Source organism: Phoca vitulina, unplaced genomic scaffold (genome assembly GCF_004348235.1).
Source record: "Phoca vitulina isolate PV1807 unplaced genomic scaffold, GSC_HSeal_1.0 scaffold63, whole genome shotgun sequence".
Classification (NCBI taxonomy): Eukaryota; Metazoa; Chordata; class Mammalia; order Carnivora; family Phocidae; genus Phoca; species Phoca vitulina.
Window position 1 is genome coordinate 7,643,626 of NW_022589766.1, and position 21,676 is coordinate 7,665,301.

Genomic DNA, 21,676 nt, shown 5'->3' on the forward strand with positions numbered 1-21,676 from the left:
CAGTCTTTTATCACATATGTTGTTAGGTATGGATTTTTCCACAGATACTGTTTATCAGGTTTAGGAAATACCCTTTTTTCCTTGTTTGTAGAGAGATTTTATCATGAATGGATGTTGGATTTTGTCAAATGCCTTTTCTGTGTCTACTGAGGTCATCATATGATTTATGTCCTTTATCCTATTAATATGGTGTAGTAGTATTATTCTTACTGATTGCTTTGTGGATGTTAAGCTAACTTTGCATTCCTGGATAAATTCCAGTTGATCACAGCGTCATCCTTTTCATTTGTTGCTGAATTTTGTTTGTTAATGTTTTGTTATGGACTTCTGTATCTATGTTCATGAGGGATATTGGTAAATGGCTTTCTTTCCTTGTGATGTCTTATTCTGGCTTTAGTTTCAGGGAAAAGTGAGTGGCCTCACAGAATGAGTTAGGGTGTACATTCCTCTATTGTCTTAAAGAGTATATGAGGAATTAGTATTATTTGTTCTTTAAATATTTGATAGAATTCACCAGTGAAGACATCTGGGTTTGAGCTTTTCTTTGTGGGAAGATTTTTAATTACAAATTCAACTTATTTGCTTGTTATAGGTCTGTTCAAATTCTTCTAATTCTTCTAGAATTAGTTCTGGTAATTTGTATCTTTCTAAGAATTTGTCCATTTCATCTAAGTTGTCTAATTTATTGGCAAAAACATATCTATAATATTTCCTCATAATCATTTAATTTCTTTGGGGTCAGTAGTGACATTCCCTTTTTCACTCCTGATTTTGGTTGTGTCTACTCTCTTTTTCCCCCTTTGTTCATCTAGTTAAAGGTTTGTCAATTTTGTGGATCTTTTCCAAGAACCAACTTTTGGTTTCATTGATTCTCACTATTGTTTTCTGTTTCATTGATTTCTGCTCTAATCTTTATTTCTTTTCTTTTGCAGGCTTTGGGTTTTCTTTCCTTTTTCTTTTTTTTTTAAGTTTCTTAAAATGGAAGCTTAGGTTATGAATTTGAGACTTTCCTTCTTTTCTACTACGGGCATTTAAAGCTATACATTTCTCTCTAAGCATTTTGTTTTGTTTTGTTTTATCCCATTAATTTTAACATGTTTCATTTATTTTTAAAGATTTTATTTATTTATTTGACAGAGAGAGACACAGCAAGAGAGGGAACACAAGCAGGGAGAGTGGGAGAGGGAGAAGCAGGCTTCCCGCCAAGCAGGGAGCCGGATGCGGGGCTCTATCCCAGGACCCTGGGATCATGACCTGAGCTGAAGGCAGACGCTTAACAACTAAGCCACCCAGGCACCCTTAACATGTTTCATTTTAATTTTTGTTTGATTAAGCTATATCCTTCCTTCTCTCCTCTCCTTTTCCTCCCTTTCTTTTTCTTTCCTTCCTTCCTTCCTTCCTTCCTTCCTTCCTTCCTTCCTTCCTTCCTTCCTTCCTTCCTCCCTCTCTTTTCTTCTTTTTTTTAAGTAGGCTCCATGCCCACATGGGGCTTGAACTCACAACCCTGAGCTCAAGACCTGAGCTAAAATCAAGAGTCAGATGCTTAACTGAGTGAGCCACCCAGGCGCCCCATGGTTAAACCATTTTCTAATTTTCCTTGTGATTTTTTTTACACCTGTATTATTTTATTTCAAAATATTTGTGGATTCCCCAGATTTCTTTCTGTTGTCGGCTTCTAAGGTATTCCATTGTGGTCAGAGAACATATTTTGTATGGATTTCAATCCTTGTAAGTTGACAGAGACTTGTTCTATGGCCTAGCAGATAGTCTTCTTAAAGAAAGTTCTCTATGCACTTGAAAGGAATGTGTATTCTATAGTCTTTGGGTAGAATGTCATATATCTGTGAATTAGGTTGGTTCATAGTACTGTTCAAGTCTTCCATATCCTTTTCTGTTTAATCGTTCTACTCATTATTGGGAGTGGTTATTGAAATCTCCAACTATAATTATTAAATTACCTGTTTTTCTTTCAGTTGTGACAGTTTTGCTTTCATGTGTTTTGAAGCTCTACTGTTAGATGCATATATATTTATAATTGTTATATATTTCTGATAAATTGACTCTTTTATTATTATAAAATGTCCCTCTTTTCCTTAGTAATAGTTCTTGTCTTAATGTCCATTTGTCTGATATTAATATAGCTATTCTCTTACGGTTACTGTTTGCATGGTATCTCTTTTTCTATCCTTTTGCTTTTAACCTATTTGTGTGTTTGAATCTAAGATGTATATCTTAGAAAGAGCATACTGTTAGATCTTGTTTTTTTTTTTTTTTAAGATTTTATTTATTTATTTGACAGAGAGAGCCACAGTGAGAGAGGGAACACAAGCAGGGTGAGTGGGAGAGGGAGAAGCAGGCTTCCTGCGGAGCAGGGAGCCCGATGCGGGGCTCGATCCCAGGACCCTGGGATCATGACCTGAGCTGAAGGCAGACACTTAACGACTGAGCCACCCAGGCGCCTAGATCTTGTTTTTTATTTGTCTGATGATCTCTGTCTTTTGATTGAATGCTTGGACTATGTACATTTAATATAACTAGTGATTTGGTTGGATTTATATTTGTCTTTTGATATTTGTTTTTTATATGTCTCCTGTTTTTTGGTTCCTTTATTCCTTCCTGACTGCATGTTTCAGTGTATCATTTAAAAATTTCTGTTAATTTTTTTTACATTTTTGGAGTCATTTTCTTAGTGGTTGCTCTATGTTATATGCATCTGAATTTATCACAATCTTCAGATTAATATTAACCTAATTCCAATAAAATATAGAAACTTTGCTCCAATACAGCTCCATCCCATTTTCTACCCTTTGTGCTATTATCATATATATTGCACCTCTATTTGTGTCAACTCAAAAATATGGCTTTATAATTGTACATTTATATAATATTATGTCTTTCAGAAATGCTAACAAAAGAAATAAGAGAAAACATATTTACTGACTATTTTATATTAACCCACATACTTAACTATTTCTACTGTTCTTCATTTCTTCCTATGGATACAAGTTATCTCCTGTTTTGATTTCATTTCGGCCTGAAGGACTTACTTTAATATTTATAGTAAGGCAGGTTAGCTGGCAACTTTGGATTTTAATTTTCTCCCCTGAAGATTTTTGTTGGTTCTTCTATTGTTGCTGTTTTGTTTTTCTTAAGTCAGTTTTTTTGTTTAATATCTTGGCTGAGCTATGTCTGGGAAATCTGTCTTCCCCACAATGTGTGACTGCTGATGTCTCTGTTCAGTTTTGTTGTTGCTGCTGTTGTTGTTGTCACTGTTTTAAAGTTATTGCTTTTCTCCTTTTTCTTTTTTTTATTTATTTAAATTCAATTAGCCAACATATAGTACATCATTATTTTTTTATTAGTGTTCAATGATTCATTAGCTGTGTGTTCTTGCTTTTAATTTTAAGCCTGGCTTCCTAAGCTTCATCCGTGTATAGCTTAGTGGTCTGCAAATATTCGGACAGAGGATGTGCTCAAACACCTTGAACCAGTACTTCTGTCTTTTTGCCAATAGGTCTGTGTGTGGGTAAGGGAATGCATTCAATGCTCAGGACGCTGATGTGTCTTCTGCATGTATGTACAGTCTCAGGGTTAGCTAGAAGGCTGTGGCTAGCTTGGACCTTTTCCCATCCCTGTTGGGAATACACATAGTCTCAATCATGAACACACCTGCCCTGACCATGATTGAGCTTCAGGCTAGCTGCATCACAGATTATCACTTTCACCTACAATACTGCTCCAAATCGAGTGAGCCACCTTCCACTGCAGCATAGAAGTTGTTGATCTTCATGGTGTGCCCTGCTTTTGAGGACTTCTATGTAGACAGAGTTGGGTAGACAGTAGAAGCACCAGGTCAGAATGCCACAGATGCCCACTGTTGTTACCTGGGTCTTTTTTTTTTTTTTTAAAGATTTTATTTATTTATTTGACAGAGAGAGACACAGTGAGAGAGGAAACACAAGCAGGGGGAGTAGGAGAGGGAGAAGCAGGCTTCCCGCCGAGCAGGGAGAGCCAGATGCGGGGCTCGATCCCAGGATCCTGGGACCATGGCCTGAGCCGAAGGCAGACGCTTAACGACTGAGCCACCCAGGCGCCCCTGTTACCTGGGTCTTATCTGCAACCACACTCTGCTGAGAAGACAGAAGTTCATCAGTTTCTTAAGCACAAATGCTTCTCAGATTGTTATATTCATTTGGTCAATTTTTCAGAGCATCCAAATGGTTGTTTTTGTCAATTTTGTCCATCTTTATAGTTGCTTTTTGGGGAAAGAATTTGCCAGTCTCTTCACTTGGCCATGACTGGAAGTCCTGCTTTACCTTGCTTCTTTGAGTCTAATTTTATTAGTCTGAAACATGGTCATTCATGTTTCTGAAACTATTTTATGGGGTTATTGTGAGAATCATGTAAGGCAATGCATGATAAGTGCTTGGTATAAAGTAAGCCCTTGATAAGCATTAACAGGGTCATTATACACAGTTGGGTGATTTGTACCCTGCACAAATGTGTTGAGTGAGTGGACAAGTGGGGCTGAAATTCAGCTCATGTTCTCTTCTCAAGCTATGAGTTCTACCACTCACTGCATCTATCCAGAGGAGGCATCTTTTCCTAATTCCTTCACCCAGAGAAGGCAAGTTTTTTTCTAATTCACCCAGAAATGCCATATAGTCTAGCTGGTCCCTGAAAATTGATTCCTGTTGCCTTTCCTTCCCTCAATTCTAGACCTTCTAAGTGAAGGCCAAGTCCTTTATCTTGAGCTGGCCCAATAAATAATTCTCACACAAAAGCTCCTTATCAATCTCATGTCCTTTGGTTGTTTCTCCTTTATTTTCACATTATTTTTTTCATTCCCCTTTTCAGATTAAATGGGCTCAGTGACTTTACTCATGCATTTATGGAAGCATGAATTAAAAATAAGTTGTGGACTGCTGCTGCTGCTAGTGGGGATGTTGGGAAGAGTACTGCTAATTAGATTTCTTGCAGAAACTCAATTTCTGAATCCCTCTGAAAGACCCAGGACTCCTTCAGGATCCTTCTTTCACTCCATCTAGGCATCTAGTTTCCTTATGAAGGACACTGATTTCTTGTCTTGCCTTTCACCCCAGGGATAAAGAAGCCAATGGACTCAGCTTATTTTTCTAGTATATGGGGCTTTTATTTTATTTATTTCCTCATGGAGCAGAGGACCTCAAGAATTTGTCTAACTTTCTTGTTTCTCTAGCAAGCAATGCTTCTCAAATTTGTCCTTACATGTGTGTCATGCAAAAGGCCAACATGTCTGGATCTGTCTTTATTGGTAGGTGAAGACTGCTTCTGGTCCATGTGCCAGCCAAGCCTGCTGATCCTGCCTATTCTGCTTCCAGAGTTGTAGATGATAGGAAGGGTGCATTTAGCTTTTGAGAAGAAAGAGAGGGTGAGAACAGAAGAGGAATAGAAGACACAGGGATAGGAGAGAAAGGGGAAAGCAAGAGACAAAAAATAAGAGAAAGAAATGAAGCATTCGTGTGAGAGCTGGACAATTGTGAGTGACCTCTGGAGAGTTGCCAAGTCAAAAGAATTGAGACTCTGACCTTCTCCAAAATCCTCATTTTGAAAGCATTAATTATTTGGATTGCCCTTTTAAAAAAAAAAATTCTCAATGTTCTTGATCTAACTTATAGTTAGACTCTAAATAGGGTATAATCTGTGTTAAGAGCTTGGACATGGGAGGGATAGCAGCAATTGCACTGAGCTCTCTCACACTCAGCTCCCCGAGTACACATGGCTATGGAATGGATATCTTTTGGGTATAAACACATCATGTTAATAAATGAAGAAAAAAGAATTCTTAGGAGAGGGGGAGTATATAATCCAATGAATGATATCTTTTTGTTGTTTTTGCTGTTATTTTTATTATTATTATTATTATTATTATTTTCAGGGGTAGAATTTAGTGACTCCTCAGTTGCATATAACATCCAGTGCTCATTACATCAAGTGCCCTCCTTAATGACCATCACCCAGTTACCCCCTCCCCCCCCACCCCCCACCCATCACCCCTTCAGCAACCCTCAGTTTGTTTCCTATAGGTAAGAGCAATGACTGATATCTTAATGATACTTTGTATTTGTGTAACCTAGGCAATATTGAAGATGAGAGTATTTTTTAATACTCATTCCTTTTTAGGAGCATCTTATGCCATTGTTGCAGAAGTGAATTTAATGTCTATCTACTTTATAAGAAGACCAGTCCCATTTGAGGCACTCTCATTTTTGACCACTCATTTCATTTATAAGGAATAAATCATTCCTTACTGCCAGCATAATATCTCAAATGCCTTTTCCATTGCTTCTAGTATAGAGAACGCTGATCACGTCAGAGAGAAGACAGTTGCCAAAGAGAATACAACTGCAGGTCAGGGCACTCCCTAACAGAGACATAGGGAGCTGCCACACTGTGCATGTCTGCAACCAGTTTCATTAACAAAATAAACCTGGCATCAAGCATATTTCTAAATAATAACAGCTTCCATGAAAATCAACTAAGAAAGACCTGGTACCCAACAAGAGTGTTTTGATCAAGCATGACTAGCAATTAGCACTAAGAATCCTAAAGCAAGAAGTGGAGAGAATCAAAATAGATCATAATGCTTTAAATCTGGAGCCTTAAAGATTCTTAATAATCCATCTTAATAATCCATCTTAATAATCCTTTAGTGGGGAGAATTGGACATTGAAATCTGAACCCCCATGCATTCTGCAATTCCATTTGCAAATGTGCATGGTTACCATCACTGGAGAGGGCTCAGTCATTCACAGCAAATTTGTTTTCATGGCCCAAAAGCCCTGAGTTTAAAAATACCCCTAGAGATGCTGTAGTTGGATACCTGGGATGAATAAGCCTCCTGTCTTTTAGGATCAAGATTCTTAAGTCAAGACAGAGCAGAAACCTTTATTTCAGGCTGCGTGGCTGGGATAACTACTATCAGACTGGGCTATATGTTACTTTACCATGCCATTTTCCTGTTTACAGAGTGGTCTCTCATGCATTATATCCATTGATTTTTATAACAAGTCAGGAAACGCGGCCACAGAGGTATAATGACCTCCAGATCTCTCTTCAACTTACATTGAACCAGTCTTTCTCCATCTTGAATGAGTAAAGATTATCTTTCCACTCTAAGTAGAATTACACTGTAGTTATCCCCATTCAAGAGAATTTTATTTTATTCCTCTTTGCAAGGTCCTGGCTTTCCTTCAATTCTTTTCAAGCATAAATTCAGAGCGGCTCGACTTTTCTGAAGCAGAGCCCATATTTCTTTAAGATGTGTCTTATCTGAACCATTTGATATATAGAAATCAGTGAGGCTAAAAACTCCACTAATAAAAGGTTCTTAATAAGAGGAAATAAGGAAGTCAGAAAGACAGGTTCCCATACTCTTAGAGATTATCTAGTCCCACCCACTCAATTTACCAGTTGAAAAATGGAGGCCTGAGCTCACATGTTAGTCAAGGGCAGACCTGTCACTCCTGACTCCCAGCACAGTGCTCCTTCCATTTCTAAAGGGCAGCACTGGTTGCAGTAACCTGATTCTACCTTCTCACACTAATTGCATCACCATGTAGCCTGGACAGCAAGCTTCGCGCTGTGCCTGTCTCAGGCAGCTCTCTGGCCGTCTGCAAAGAAGACAGAGGAGAGGCAGGGCTTCCCAAGACCCTTCTGAAGACGCTGCCTTTTATCAGACCCCACAGCAGACGTGACCTGGTTGCGTTATCGAACTGAACGCACCTCCCCGGCATCACTGGCATGTGGTCAATGCCACCAGCTGAACGTACCACCAGACTTTTAATGAGAGTGAGTCCCACATAGGAGTAGGCCCTGGGAAACACTGTGTTTTAGGAGCAGTTTGGTACAATGGAAAGGACATGAGATTTAACATTCAAAAACCGGAATTCAAGATCTGGCCCTGCCACATGCCAGCTTTGTAGACTTGAGCAATTTACTTCATTTCTCTAAGCTTCCATTTGTGGGTCAGGAAATACTTAATGAATGTCTATTTTATCCTGGGCCCTGGGCCAGGCTCTTGGGACCTCATAGTGAATGAGAAAGACCTAGTCTCCTCTCTTTGAAGCTCACTATTTAGCCTCAGTTTACCAACCTCTATGTTTAGTCACACTAACAATATCCATCTCGCCATGTTGTGAGCATCAGTGGGATCATGGATGCAAAAGCACTTTGCAGACTGTAGCTCTTGCCAACTGCATCTGGGACAGAGCCAAGGGCCAGTCCCTGAGCTGTCGGCAGCTCACCACGGGCCCTGCAGCGGGGGCTTCACTGCCTCCTCCAGCCACCGCATACAGGATCGTTCCAAACAGTGTCCTGGGAAACATCACAGCTTCCTGCCATGGGCGAGCTAGCCTCACCCCCGCTCCCTCCGTTTCGAAAAACCGAGCCTCTCCAGGCTCCTGCCTCGGGGGGCTTCAGTCCTTCTTACTCACAGGAGCCGGGCTTGTAGAACTTCTGCCACTTTTAGCTGCCACTTCCAGCCTCAGCTCCTGCTACTGCTATTTCTGTTCTGTTTTCGGTGCACAGAAATGTCTGCTCTGTTCCCAGTGGAGCGGGGCAGCTTACAGCCTGCCCTCCCGGCAATAACTCATCACACAACTTCTACAGTAACCAGAAGGAAGTGTGTCTCTAAGGCCCAGTCAGTCCTCTGAGCCCTGCCCTTCCTAGAATCGTACCCCAAGACCATCACTTTTCCTCCGAACTTGGTTAAGACCAGCTAGGTTAGTTTCTTATTGCTGCTGTAACAAATTACCAGAAACTTAGTGGCTTGAGATAATACACATTTATTATCCTACAGTTCTGGAGGTCAGAAGTCTAACATGGGTTTGGTGAGCTGCCTTCCTTCTAGGTGAGATTCAAGGGAGGATGATGCAGTTTCTTGCTTTTTCCGGCTTCTAGAAGCTGCTTGCGTTCCGTCTCTCTTAGCCTCTTCCTCCACCTTCAGTGCCAGTCACGGCTGCGCTGCCTTCTTACATAGACTTCTGCCCCCCTTGATTTGAGACGTCCCCCCGATTTAGATTTTAATCTGCAGGACCCTGCATTCAGTAGGGGCTTACCAATTGTTGGCTTAAGAAATGAAGAAATACATGATTCAAAAAATTAATAAAATTGAAAAATTGATACACATTAGCACATAGTGATCTTCAAATCTCTGTCTCTCTCTGGCCTCTGCTTCCATCATCACATCTGCTCTGATTCTGGCCCTCTTGCCTCCCTTTTTCAAATATAAAGACCCCTGTGATTCCATTAGGCCCACACATATAATCCAGAATAATCTCATCTGCAAAGTCCCTTTTGCCCTCTAAGGTAACATATTCACAGGTTCCGGAATTAGGACTTCTTTTGGTGGTCATAATTTTATCTGTCATACTAGCCCTAAGTTCTCCAATGCTGTGAATATGCCTCAGGATCACCAGCCTCAAGGAGCTAACCTGACAAATTCATCTATGCTAATGGATACAGGAGCCTCTCTTTCTTCCCTCCATGGTGCCACACAAGTTTCTAGAATCAATGCTCCCATCTTGATGCCCTGGTCCAAAGAATGACTTGAGCCACGGACCTGTAGAGCTTCCAGAAGCCATGGCTAAATTTGGGGGGATGGGTATATCTCCTGTGGCTGGTGGGGTATCTGTGGCTCACAGATTTGTACCAGGTGTATGGCCATCATCTGCAGTGGGTATGCTTACCCTCAGTCTCATATCAGAGCAAGAAGAACCTTAGTGACAGTTCAGTCCAAGACCTTTACCTTACAGATTAGGGCCTAGAGATAAAGGGACATCCTTTATAGCAGATTTGGGATGGAGAGCCCTTCTCCCTCCAACGCCTGTCCTTCTTTCTTACTCCACATGCCCTGTGGGCAGGGTTATGAAGCTTAGGTAAGGAGGGGCAGAATCTTCACCAGACAACCATAATCCATTCCTTCCCAGTGAAGGCTTCTCTTAGAAGGCAGAGGTAATACCATGGGAGAGGCCTGTCTTGACAGAGAGGACTTCACAGACCCCCTGCAAGTATTCTGGCTCATTAAGGCAAGTCCCTCTGGAATTCAAGTGCTGCCAGCTTGGCACCGGGATCTCATTAGAATGAAAGACTCACAAGTCACAGCTTGTTGAAGGGTTTGCTCAAGGGTCAGGATTCAAGGCCCAGTGACTTCATTGCCCAGGAGATGAGGGACACATTTCTGCAAGCAGCACCAGAGAGCTCACGTGGCCTCTCATGATGAGTTCCAGAAAAGGGGCAGGGATAAGAGGCTACCAATCCCCCCAGCAACCTTACTATGATGAGAAGTTGGCTCAAATGAAAGGCAGGACCATCCAGAAACCTTCTGCAAAAATTCAATTGAAATAGAGCATGCCACTCCTGCTTATAATACTGCACTTGGTCGCTGGGTACATTCTTGAACCTGATGCGCATTTGGTTCCCACAGTTACCCTTGCCCACCCTTCAAGGACAAGTCAAGCGAGGGTGGTGATGAGGGGGTGCTCTGGATTTTGGGGCCAATGAGAATGTACGCCCCCCAAGCAGGCAGAAAAGCAACCTGCTTGTCCATCTACTTGTCTATCCCACCATAGTCAGCAGGGCTGGCTTTTTTGGTGGTTGTTGTGGCAGAAAATAGTTAACATCCTTTTTTTTCTTACCCGCCCCCCCCAAAAAATCTAAAATAATTCAATAGAACATAGCCTCAAATGAGAATTTTTGTATTAAAAACATAATAGTATGTTTTATCTTATTATAAAAGCAAAGTATGTTCATGGACTCAAGTTTGGAAAAATACCAAAGCACACAGAAAAAAATATAAATCACTGATAATTCAGTCATCTAGAAATAACTTCTACACTATGTTGGTATATATAGGCTTTTCTCCTTATATACATAACTTTGTTTCTCTTTTACGGAATAAGATATATCAAACAAGTTGTTTAACCTGGTTTTAATGGGCCTTGAATACTTTCCCATCTTATTAAACATTTTTACATAGCATCAATGGAATGGCAGCATAATATTTAGGTGTACTATATTTTATTTAACCAATTCCTTATTGTTTGAGTATTTAAGTGATTTCTAGTTTTTCACCATCATAAACACCACCAAGACAGCTTTTCAGATAAACCAGTAGGAAAAATTTGGTTGTGACCCTGTTCCTTAAGTCTGTCAGTTGGTCCATAGAGAAAGGTATCTTCTGATTCTTGAGGGTTGAGTGTGTACTGTTAGTAGGACTCAACCCAGAAAGTGATTTCCTTCTTCTCTAAACCATGTAGAGTCTGAGAAAAGAGACTAAATGGTCTTTGAAACTTAAGAGGCAGAGAGACCACAAGAGCTAGACCTATCTAGCTTGAGTATGTTGCATATATTGACTATATACATAGTAGGGGTTCATGCTCAGGAATATTTTACTGATGAGGCATAAAATAAAGTTTAGAGATCATTGCCTTAAAACAGTAACTTCATAGTGGAGCAAGCAGCATAGGAAGGGAGCTCTCAGGGGCTGGAGCCCAAGAACACTTGGCATCAACAGTCCCCGTTTGATCATCCCGTTTGAACCAAATGAAAAGAAAAAAAGATCGTTCTGTCCCAGAGGATGTGTGTGCGTGTGTGTGCATGTGCATCTGTCATTCCCACTGTATTTTTCTTCTGTCCCAGTTTGCCTTTCTCTCCTAACCACCCTCTCAGCATCAACACCCGAAAACCAGAGGTCTTCGCTAAAGGCTGCTTATACAAAGGGAGGTGAGCAATTACTGACTCTGCCATGAACCACATCACCTTAAAGGTGACCACTAAACCCTGTGGGCAGGAAGCAGCTGACCTTAAGCATGCATTAGCACATCTCACCTCTGCAACAGCGCAGGCCGCAGGCCGGAGACCAGAGGGTGCTTCCAGGGTGTGCTGTCAATGATGTCCCAGCCCCACAGCTCCTCCCAACTCGATCTCACTGACAGCCTATCCTGTCATCTCTGCCCTGTCCTCACCTATGGACCTTGCTCTCGGAAAGAGCCGTAAACCCACTCATGTGTAGGTATCCACCACCAAAAAGGCTAATCTATGAGGTCCCGCTTGGTCAGCCAATAAAGCCCGAGCAGAAATGGGTGGCTAACGATGAGTTTCACTGGGTGAAGGAGGAAGTGCTAGGCAGACTTTCATCACTCCAGTTGCCTGTCAACACGACAAAGGGTTAATGGCAGAGCAGGAGACTTACAGCCAGCTCAGTCCACCAGCTGCAGCCCCCAGTGACTGCAGGTACAAAGGGCGATGTATCCCGAGACGGAGTGCCCATCAAGTTTACACCTGCAGCTCAAAATGTGGCCCAGTTTCCAGGTTCCCGCTACTCCAGGGATGCAGTCAATCTGCGAACTGTTCAGAGACTCTTTTAAGGATGTTGCAAACCCTTGAGGCAGGGGAAGGAATTAAAGGAAGAGGAGAAATGCTGGCATTAATCTGGGCTCCTCTAAAATCACCTAACCTGATTTCCAGAAGGATCTAAGAACCCACAAGTACACAGGGAGAGACACACAGGATCCACAGGCCAATCCACACACACGGGAAGAAAAATCAATGTGTAGTAGGTTGAATCCGGTCCCCAAAAGATACGTCCAAGTCCTAATCCCTGGTGCTTGTGAAAGTGATCTTATTTGGAAACAAGGTCTTTGCAAATGTAATTAAGGATCTTGAGATCATGCTGCATTTAAGGTGGGCCCCAAATCCAGTGACATGTGTCCCTATAGGAGACAGATCTGAGACTCAAGGAGAATGCCATGTGGAGTTGAAGCCAGGGATTGGACTGATGCATCTACAAGCAAAGGAGCACTGAGATACCAGCAGCCAGCAGAAGCGAGGCCACCAGGCATGGGATGTATAGTCCTACAGAGTCTCCAGAATGTACCAACCCTGATCACACCTTGATTTCAGAATGCTAGCTTCTGGACCTGGGATAAGATCAATTTATGTTATTTTAAGCCACCCAGTGTGTGTTTATTTGTTATAGCAGCTACAAAAAACTAATGCACAAGGGTACAACAGAAGTGGACCGAAAGGCTGAATGGACCCCACTTTGGCATTACAGTACCCTTGTCATCTGTAGCCACATCATTAGCCATTCCAGAACTCTAGGACAGTGCTTCTCAGCCTTTTGAAAACCAAGCCTTCTTCTTCTTCTTCTTCTTCTTTTTTTTTTTTTTTTGTGCCAGTATAGTTAACATACAGCGTTCCATTAGTTTCAGGTGTACTATATAGTGATTCAGCACTGCCACATCAGACCCCATGCTCATCACAGCAAGTGTCCTCCTTCACCCGCATCACCTGTTTCACCCGTCGCCCCACCCACCTCCCCTCTAGTAACCATCAGTTTGTTCTCTATAGTTAAGAGTCTGTTTCTTGGTTTCTCTCTCTCTCTCTCTTTTTTTCTTAAATTCCACATATGAGTAAAATCATATGGCTAGAGAGTATAATGCTAAGCCAAATAAGTCGGTTAGAGAAAGACAAAAACTGAACCAAACGAAGATTTGAGAATCAGTTCTCTGGAAGAGAGCTGAGCTGATACAGGAAGGGGGTCAGCCTCTCCCAGCTGACTCTCCTCCCATTCTTCCTGGGTATGCATATGACTGGGGGGTTGTGGAGGGGGTTGGGGGTGAAGCTGCTAATCTGTTTTCCATTTGAAAGCTAGGGTTCATGCTGGAGACTAAGATCTTGTCTTGCTGGAAAAGAAAAACGTGACTACATACCAAAAGACCGACCGGAAGTAGTAGATGTCAAACATGCCCCTGGCACTTCTTAAAAAGTCATAGAATGCCTCAACCTGATGATTCCTCAAGATTTTATTAATTTATAATATTGTGTTCCATCAAGATCATCACTTTTTATTATCTTGCTGCTCTGAATTGTATCTTCCTTATTATTCTCAGTTACAGGGGCTATAAATTAAAATCATTCAGAATTTATACTCTTACAGTTCATTATCTATGATTGGTATTATCTCACTGCCTTTTTCTGGTCTTTCTATATCCCCTGACAAGAAATACTGCAGTGGAGTCTAAATACCATCCAACCAATAAATGTTGAGCTTTAAGAAATCCCTATTGACTACACTACCCTAAAGGGCACCCCATCACTCCTTATCTCCACCACCAGCATCCTTTCTGCCAAAATGACAGAGAAAGTGAGATTCCAAAGAGTTGGCCATTAGGACTGAGATGTAGGCCCTTGCTCTGGTGCAGTGCAAATTGGGCATGTCATTTTCTCTCCCCTTCACCTTCACCGCTTTCCCTGACAGTCAAGAAACACTAAAATACATCAGCTTGCTTCATGAGGAGCAACTCTACTTCAGAGATAGTGATATAATTCTACTTCAGATAGTGATATAATTAGTTGAAGCAAAAAGCAATGAGCGGCCCATTACTAGAGGTTCTGAGCACCTATCAGTGACATTCTAGAAGTGTCCCTATGAAGGCTGGGAGGCTACTCCCTTGTTTCTGAGACTGATATGAGTATAGGTCCCTCCATTAGACCCCAGGAAAAATCAACACCAGTTTCTGACAGTGGTGAGATTCTCTCAAGTTGTGTTTGGATGTGTTTGTTCACTGAAGAACCTGATGAAGTGGACTGGTGTATCGGCAGTGGTTTGGTCATGGCTGTTCACATCATCATTCTTAGTGATGCATGCTACCATGCTAGGAAGAGTGTTTTTCAGACAGATGGAAGCTGGCAGTACTCACTAAAATATGACTATTCCAATCCTAACTGATTTAACTAATGGGAAAAGGTCTGTATTCAGTGTGGGTACTGGCCCTTGGGATGCAGCTATAAAAACTAAAGGCACTGATACATTTCCACATTTGGGAACATTGAGAAATGAGTGTTTATTTTTTAATTCTTTCCTGTTCTTCTTCTTTTTGTTTTTCTCCTAGTACTTGGGGTATCATGCAGATGCCAGAGATCACAAGATAGCAGATCAAGGAGGAGAAACAGGTGCTTTTGGTGCTCTTCTATAAATTGCTTAAAAACTTAGAAGCACCAACTTTCAAATGTACTGAGTCTGACTCCTACAAAGTCTGAGAACAACTGCTACTTGTCCCTCTCTCCTGATCTCACTGAAACGTGCTCACAATTCAATAGTCATCAAATAAAAAACCTACAAGGACCAAAGGTGCAGGTCTTGCCAGGACCACTTCTAGAGGCTGGGGAGGAGGCTCTAGAGCCATCCCCAGGGATGGGTGGATGGGAGTAAGTCTGAAAGGGGTTCTGCATCAAGAGGATAACGAACCTAGCTCTGCCTCAGAATCACCTGAGAAGCTTCTACAAACAGTAAAAAAAAAAAAAAGGAGGGAGAGAGAGAGTCTCATGGAAATTAAAGCTCTGAAGAAATACTGGATTGCATCCACCAGCTGGACAAAAATGACCAAGTCTGACAATATCAGGGACAGGTGAGGATGTAAAGTCCTGGGGAGGAATACTGACACCTCACTAGTGGGGGTATAACTTGGTACCACCACTTGGGAAAATAGGTCGGCACTATCTTTCGAAATGGAAGCTGCACCCCATGTCCCAGCGATTCCACTCCTCCTCTCTGCTTTAGGGAAACTCCTGGGCACGCACATGTGCCAAGAGGCGTGTGCAAAAATGCTTACAGGAGTGCTGCTGGTAATAGCAAAACCATAGAAACAACCCAAATGTCTAAGGACAGTAGAAGAGATAAATTGTGGTACTTCCATGCAGTGATTGAAAACCAAAAGAACCACGGCTACGAGCATCAAAATGGACAAATCACAAAACAGCAACATTATCTCATTTATGTAATAGGTTACAAACCTAATCGATACATTGTTTGGGGCTACATGCATAAGTGGTAGGCCATAAGGAAAAGCAAATGAACAATGAACGCAAAATAGGATAGTGGTTACCTCTGAGGGAAGGGAGAGATTCTGGCTCTAGAAGGGTGACAGAAGAGGCTGTAAATGGACTGACAACATTCAAATTCTTACGCTTGGTGCTGAGAGCACAGTGTTGATTTCATTGTGATCATCAATCCATGCACACATGTTCTACTTTGTTGCACATGCTAGATTTTATAATAAAATTTTAAAATATACAGATTTCCAGGGTTCATCTCAGATCCTTCAAATCAGAATCACAGACTGTGGGGTCTAGGCAGTACTTTGTATAAGTTCTCCGAAGATTCAGATGCACTACAGGGTTAAGAGCCACTCACCTACACAGCACCATGACCCCTACCCTGGGCAATATGCATCAGTAACCAGGTGAAAGCAGCTTAAAATATAAATCAAGGTCAAGCAATTTGAAAAGAGTCATAAAAACAGAAAAAAAGGTCAGCCTGGGAGAGTGTGTAGAAAGGAAAAGCGTCTCCCAGTTCAGGGTTTGAGGCTGCTATAGCAGCCTGAGGGCATCAGCTATTTCCGTGCCACTTCCAAACTCCCCCAGAACTTAATTGAGCTCTGTCCCCATTAGGTTCACAGTAGCATGAGCCTGAGATCATTGCCCCTTAGACCCGGGCCCAGGGTAGGCTCTCGCAGTAGCTTTAGCTGCAAAGACAGAAACACGATGTGGTAGAAAGTGTCCTCGTCTAGGACTCATCACCGGACATCCAGACCTGGACCAGCATGGACCAGCTGTGTGATCTTTAGCAAGTCGCTTCCCCTTTCTGAGCCCCCGCCTTCTCATCTGGCCTGCCTCTCTCACAACATTGGAATCAAATGAGACAGTGTAGGTGGAAGGGCTTTGCAAAATGAAAGTATGACTCTGAATGTTCTGTAAGTCCATCACCGCACCAGTGGTTATTTCTTACTATGAATCAGAAACATAGGCTGTCGATTCTGGATAAGTAGAGTTTCCTGGGTCCAAGGAATGTGGAGCTCTTAAGATTTGCCAAAGTGAGACCTGAAGGCAGGACTAGGGCTTAGTGTCTCCACCTCTATCTCTAAAAACTCAGCAAATACTTAACAAGTACCCACAACTTACCCCGTCCTACCTTCTCCCATCCCTAGTAATTCAGAAAGGGATGTTCATTAATAGCTCAGAACTACTGGAAGCAACTTGCAAAGCTACAACACAACCCGAATATTCATTAATGGCTTTGAAATTAACATTTAACCCAGTTACACCATACCTTCCAAATTAGAAATGCCAGATGTAGCAAGTAAAAAGGGAGGACCCTCAATTACATTTGAATTTTTTAATATAATTAGAAATTGGAACCATTTTTAAAGTGTAAGTATGCCCCAACGATTGCATGAGATATACTAAGAAACCATTCATTGTTCACCGGAAACTCAAATTTAACTGGGTGTCCTGGCAACTCTATTCCTCACAGACAAACAGATCAGCACTTTCTCCTACATCTGTGTGAAAAAGAGTTATAAAATCCTATTTCCTTCTCTTGGTGAGAGAGTAAAAGGCCGGCTTGATCCTTGAATCCTATGGATGGCACAGGTATTAGAAGCAGGTTTCAAAGGAAACAGGTGAGAGCACAGCCAGGGAAGCCTCAAACCTGCTAACAGAAATGGGCATCCAAGCCCCATCCTGGCCCGGCCGGGACACTCTGCGGCGGCCCCTACACTTACCTCGGGGCATCTCCTTGGAGTGCTCTGTCTCGGGCCCATCCAACAGGTCCATCTGGGAGGCCTCCTCAGAAGGGACGCGGCGCCAGGACCAGCTCTGGTTGCCAAGGTCGTGAAGGGGTGGGGAGTACTCCAGCTCACAGGGGAAGTCAAAGCTGCACTCCAGACCTGCAAGGACAGCCAGTGGTCAGCAGGGCAAACTGTCTCCCCAAGGAGACCTTCCAGCCCCACCACCCCTCCGCTCCAGGAAGGAGGCCTTTATCTCATCCACAGCCCTCATTCTATCTGGGGTGTCTGGCGGTCAGGTTCACAGCTGGCTCGGCTCCGTATGGCTTAAAAGGGTACCGAGAGAGAGAGGGAGGAAAAAAAAAAAAAGGAGTTCCTTGTATAATTCAGGTTAAGGGAGGTATCTTCAGAGAAGGCAGGTGAAAAAAGAGCTAACAGGTGGGTCTTGGAGAAGCTCTGCATCGTGGAATGTTGCCTGGTGACATGAGAGGGTCTGAGGCCACATGGCTGGATGCTGGCTTTGCAACCAGATAGGTCTGCCTCTAAGTCTGGGTTGAGAAAATCAGCCTGTGTGGCCTCAAATTTCCTCACCTGTACATTGGGGATGATAACACCTACCTCTAGAGATCGCTGTACGAGCTAGTAGGATAATGTGCTATCTGGGTACATGAGCCTGCCTACAGTAGATGCTCGGGAAAAATCCTGGCGAGGTTCTGCCCTACCTGAGAAGAGAAGGCCAAAGGGAACTCAGGCCTTACTCCCAGCCCTGGCTGCCAGCCAACCATCTATACTTCGGCCCCCTCCACACAAGACGGCCAAGGCTAGGACAGCTAGTCCGGGCTTATTGTCTCTTGGGCAAGGGCGGGCAAGGTCACTGGGTAAAGGGGGGGGGCAGGAGGAGGCTGTGCCCTGGGACTTTTTATGACCTTTGACTCGGGCTACTTGTGTCCAAACCATTCCATGTTTGCCCTAATTTTAAGATACCCTCACCTTCTCCTTCCCCTTCCTCAGTGTGCATTACCCAAAGTGGCTGAAGTGCTTTGTATCCTGTAGGGGCCCAAAGCTCACTGATGGGTAAGTGAAATGTGTGCCAAAGTGCAAGTTATTCATCTACACTTTACTTCATTTTTTCCCCTCAGCCATGGGGATGTGAAGAAAAGGAGAATGTGATATGAAGGACAGACCACTGGACTAGCAGATGGGGACTTTGGTTGGTGTCCAGGCTCAGACAGTCTCTTCTCACATGTGGCACTTGGTGCCCTCATCTGCGAAACAGGGGTTTAGACCAGGTGACCAGGAAAATAAATGCCCAGTGAGGCCTGGGTTCCAACTCCAGCTCTGCCACCGATGTGCTGGTTCCCTTGAACAAGACACTTAACCTCTCTGGGCCTCAAGTTCCTCAATTACAAAATGAGACCTAGACTAGATATTTTCTAAAGCTCCTTCCTGATTTGACTTCTTAAAGATTCCTAAGTCCTTGTTCTCAGAAGGGTTATAGCGAATTTGATAAATCAGTCTGCGGAGTGGTGCTACTCGGTGTTAACTCCCAATTATCATTTTGCATTTTAACAGCTGCTTCTGGGGCTATTGCTACCTTGACCTCCAAGATGAGCCTGCTGTTTAGAATTTCTGAAGACAGAAGAGAAGTGGGGTCAATTCTAGTGCAGGCAGCCGGTCGTCACTGGGTGGTCCCTTAGTCACACACGTAGTCAGCTAAGCCCTGCCCCAGAGTGGGAGTAAAATAATTCCCATTGACACTAGCCAAACTCAGTTTAGGTGGTGGTGGTGGGGAGTGAATCCTTCAATTACACTTCTATTAAGTATCTTTCTGCTTCTCAGCCTGTAGAAGCTTATGTACCCGCTGCTTTCCACGAGCCGCCATCTTTCTGGTCCTAAGGTTAATACCACTCGCCCTTTCACAATGCAGACAATTCGCCTTTCTAATGGCAAGCTGAAATGAGCAGAGCTAGCCCTGTTTGAGTTGACGTGCCACTTGCTGCCTACATATTTTATCAGCTTTGAAGACTTTCTACCTTCCCCTGGGGGCTGAGCTGCTGCCGTGTCCATGAATTGTAAGCTGCCTTACTCTTCAAGACTAAGTACTTGCCAGCCACCTGGTTTTGATTGCAGAATGCAAGGAGAAAACTGATCCAGCATTTTGTACTTTGTAGCACAACAATTATAATGAAAAGTGTAGCCACTAACCTTGGCTCTTCTGAAGAGGGTCAAAAGGATCCATCCATATTAGCTAATGATCAAGTCAAAAGATTGGAGAGAAAGGTATTGGCCGTCCCCATTCCACACCGACAAAGGTGACTTTCCCAAAGCTTCCACGTCTATGGCCCATCCTCTATCTTGATTTTTCTCCTCCAATTAAAGTCGTCCTATCTCTATCTGGGACAGAGGTGTGGCATGCAAGGTCAGACACTGTCTGGCGCATATTAGATGAACAGACCACAGAAACCCAGCATCAAGCATCATCCATCCTGGGATCTTTGACTCTGAACAGTTGGAGAACTGGCCGTGTTTGGACCAAACCCTGCCTAGTGACACAAGCTAGACACGTGCTGCAATTATCAAACAGGTTCATTTTGAAACTCTGGCTCTGAGGCAGCCTCCCTTTAGCTGTCAAAGCCACACTCTTTGGTTTTAAATAGAAAGGAAGTTAACATTACTGTTCATTGTGGGTGAAACTGAATTGGGCTTTCCTATATTCCAATTTAATTTCCCATAATTAATTTCCTGCACTAGCCCCAGTCCTTTCAAGAAATAACACCTGGGACTCGTCATCTGTAAAACCACCAGGTTAAGGATCATGTTCCTCAGGGCGTGTTCTGAAGTTGGAGACCTAGGATGCTTCTTGCATCTTTCTCCTTAACCGTCCTCTACCCAGGCCTTGTAGGATAAGGACTACCGAATCTGTTTTACAGACAGGACTCAGAGGGATCCAGGGTGTCAGTGAAGGGGTCAGCCTTAAGCAATCCAACAGCAGAGCCAGGTCCACACCCAAGGGAAGGCGTGGGGAATTACATTCACTAAGTCCCAGCTGTCTCCAGAGACTGCGAGGTGTTCTTCTTGTGTCACTACATTTAATCTATAGAAACACACTGAAAAGTAGATGATGGATTCTCTCTACAGATGAGAAAATAGAGGCTCAGAAAGTTTACTCTACTTGCCCAAAGATCAAAGGATCAGCCTAAGGCAGAACCAGAATGTGACCCAAAGCTGGATAATGATGAAGATCCAGGCATTTTTCATCACATCTCCACAGTTTCAAAATCTCAATCCGGGGCCAACTGAGTAAATTAAATAATATATGAGACACCTGTGAAGTGTTATATTTTAGTTATTATTAGACCCAAAGTCTACAGCCTCTTCATATCTGCAACAGCTTGTCCTCTACCCTAAGGCAACAGATCTAGATTTCCTCTCTGTCAGGCCTATTTGGCAAAGGTGACCATGACCTTCAAAAAAATCCAGAGATCTCAACCTTATTTTACCTATCAGGACCCAGGAGAATCTAACCATTGAAAAACAGCAATGAGAAAAAGACATACTTTCCAGAACCTGCTGATCACATAGTGGAATGAGCAATGAAAAACAATGAGGAAAAACAGCAATGAGAAAGACGTACTTTCCAGAACCTGCTGATCACATAGTGGAATGAGCAATGAAAAACAATGAGGAAAAACAGCAATGAGAAAAAGACATACTTTCCAGAACCTGATCATTGCTACTCACTTTCTAGTTACTTGAATCATGAAAGAAGGTTAAGGTAATGGAATCTTCTGTCAACAGTTTTCCTGCTGAGAAGGGATATCAAGAGCTGTGGAGGTAGAGCAGTGAGGATGGTTCCAGGCTTGGTCCTGCACGTAGCAGCTGAGAGACCCCAGCAAGTCTACTTGCCTCTCCATGCCTAGTTTTATGCATTTGAAGAAAATGAAAGAAATATATCTTCTATTCTGCCCTCCGGCTCTGAAGGTCGGTGATTCTACAGGGCAAATACAATCAAACCTACAGACCATCAGTCATTTTCACTCTGCCTACCTCTGAATGGGGGTTTGTTG

The 21,676-nt window shown here is 42.9% G+C and overlaps 1 protein-coding gene across 1 annotated transcript in view; it reads right to left on the reverse strand.

Annotated features, from left to right (window-relative positions):
- Positions 1-21,676, reverse strand: part of ALK (ALK receptor tyrosine kinase) — a 673,529-nt gene that overhangs the window by 445,132 nt on the left and 206,721 nt on the right. The window contains exon 3 of the mRNA XM_032391651.1: positions 17,607-17,771. Coding sequence (XP_032247542.1) covers positions 17,607-17,771 — 165 coding nt within the window. The remainder of the gene's footprint in view (positions 1-17,606; positions 17,772-21,676) is intronic.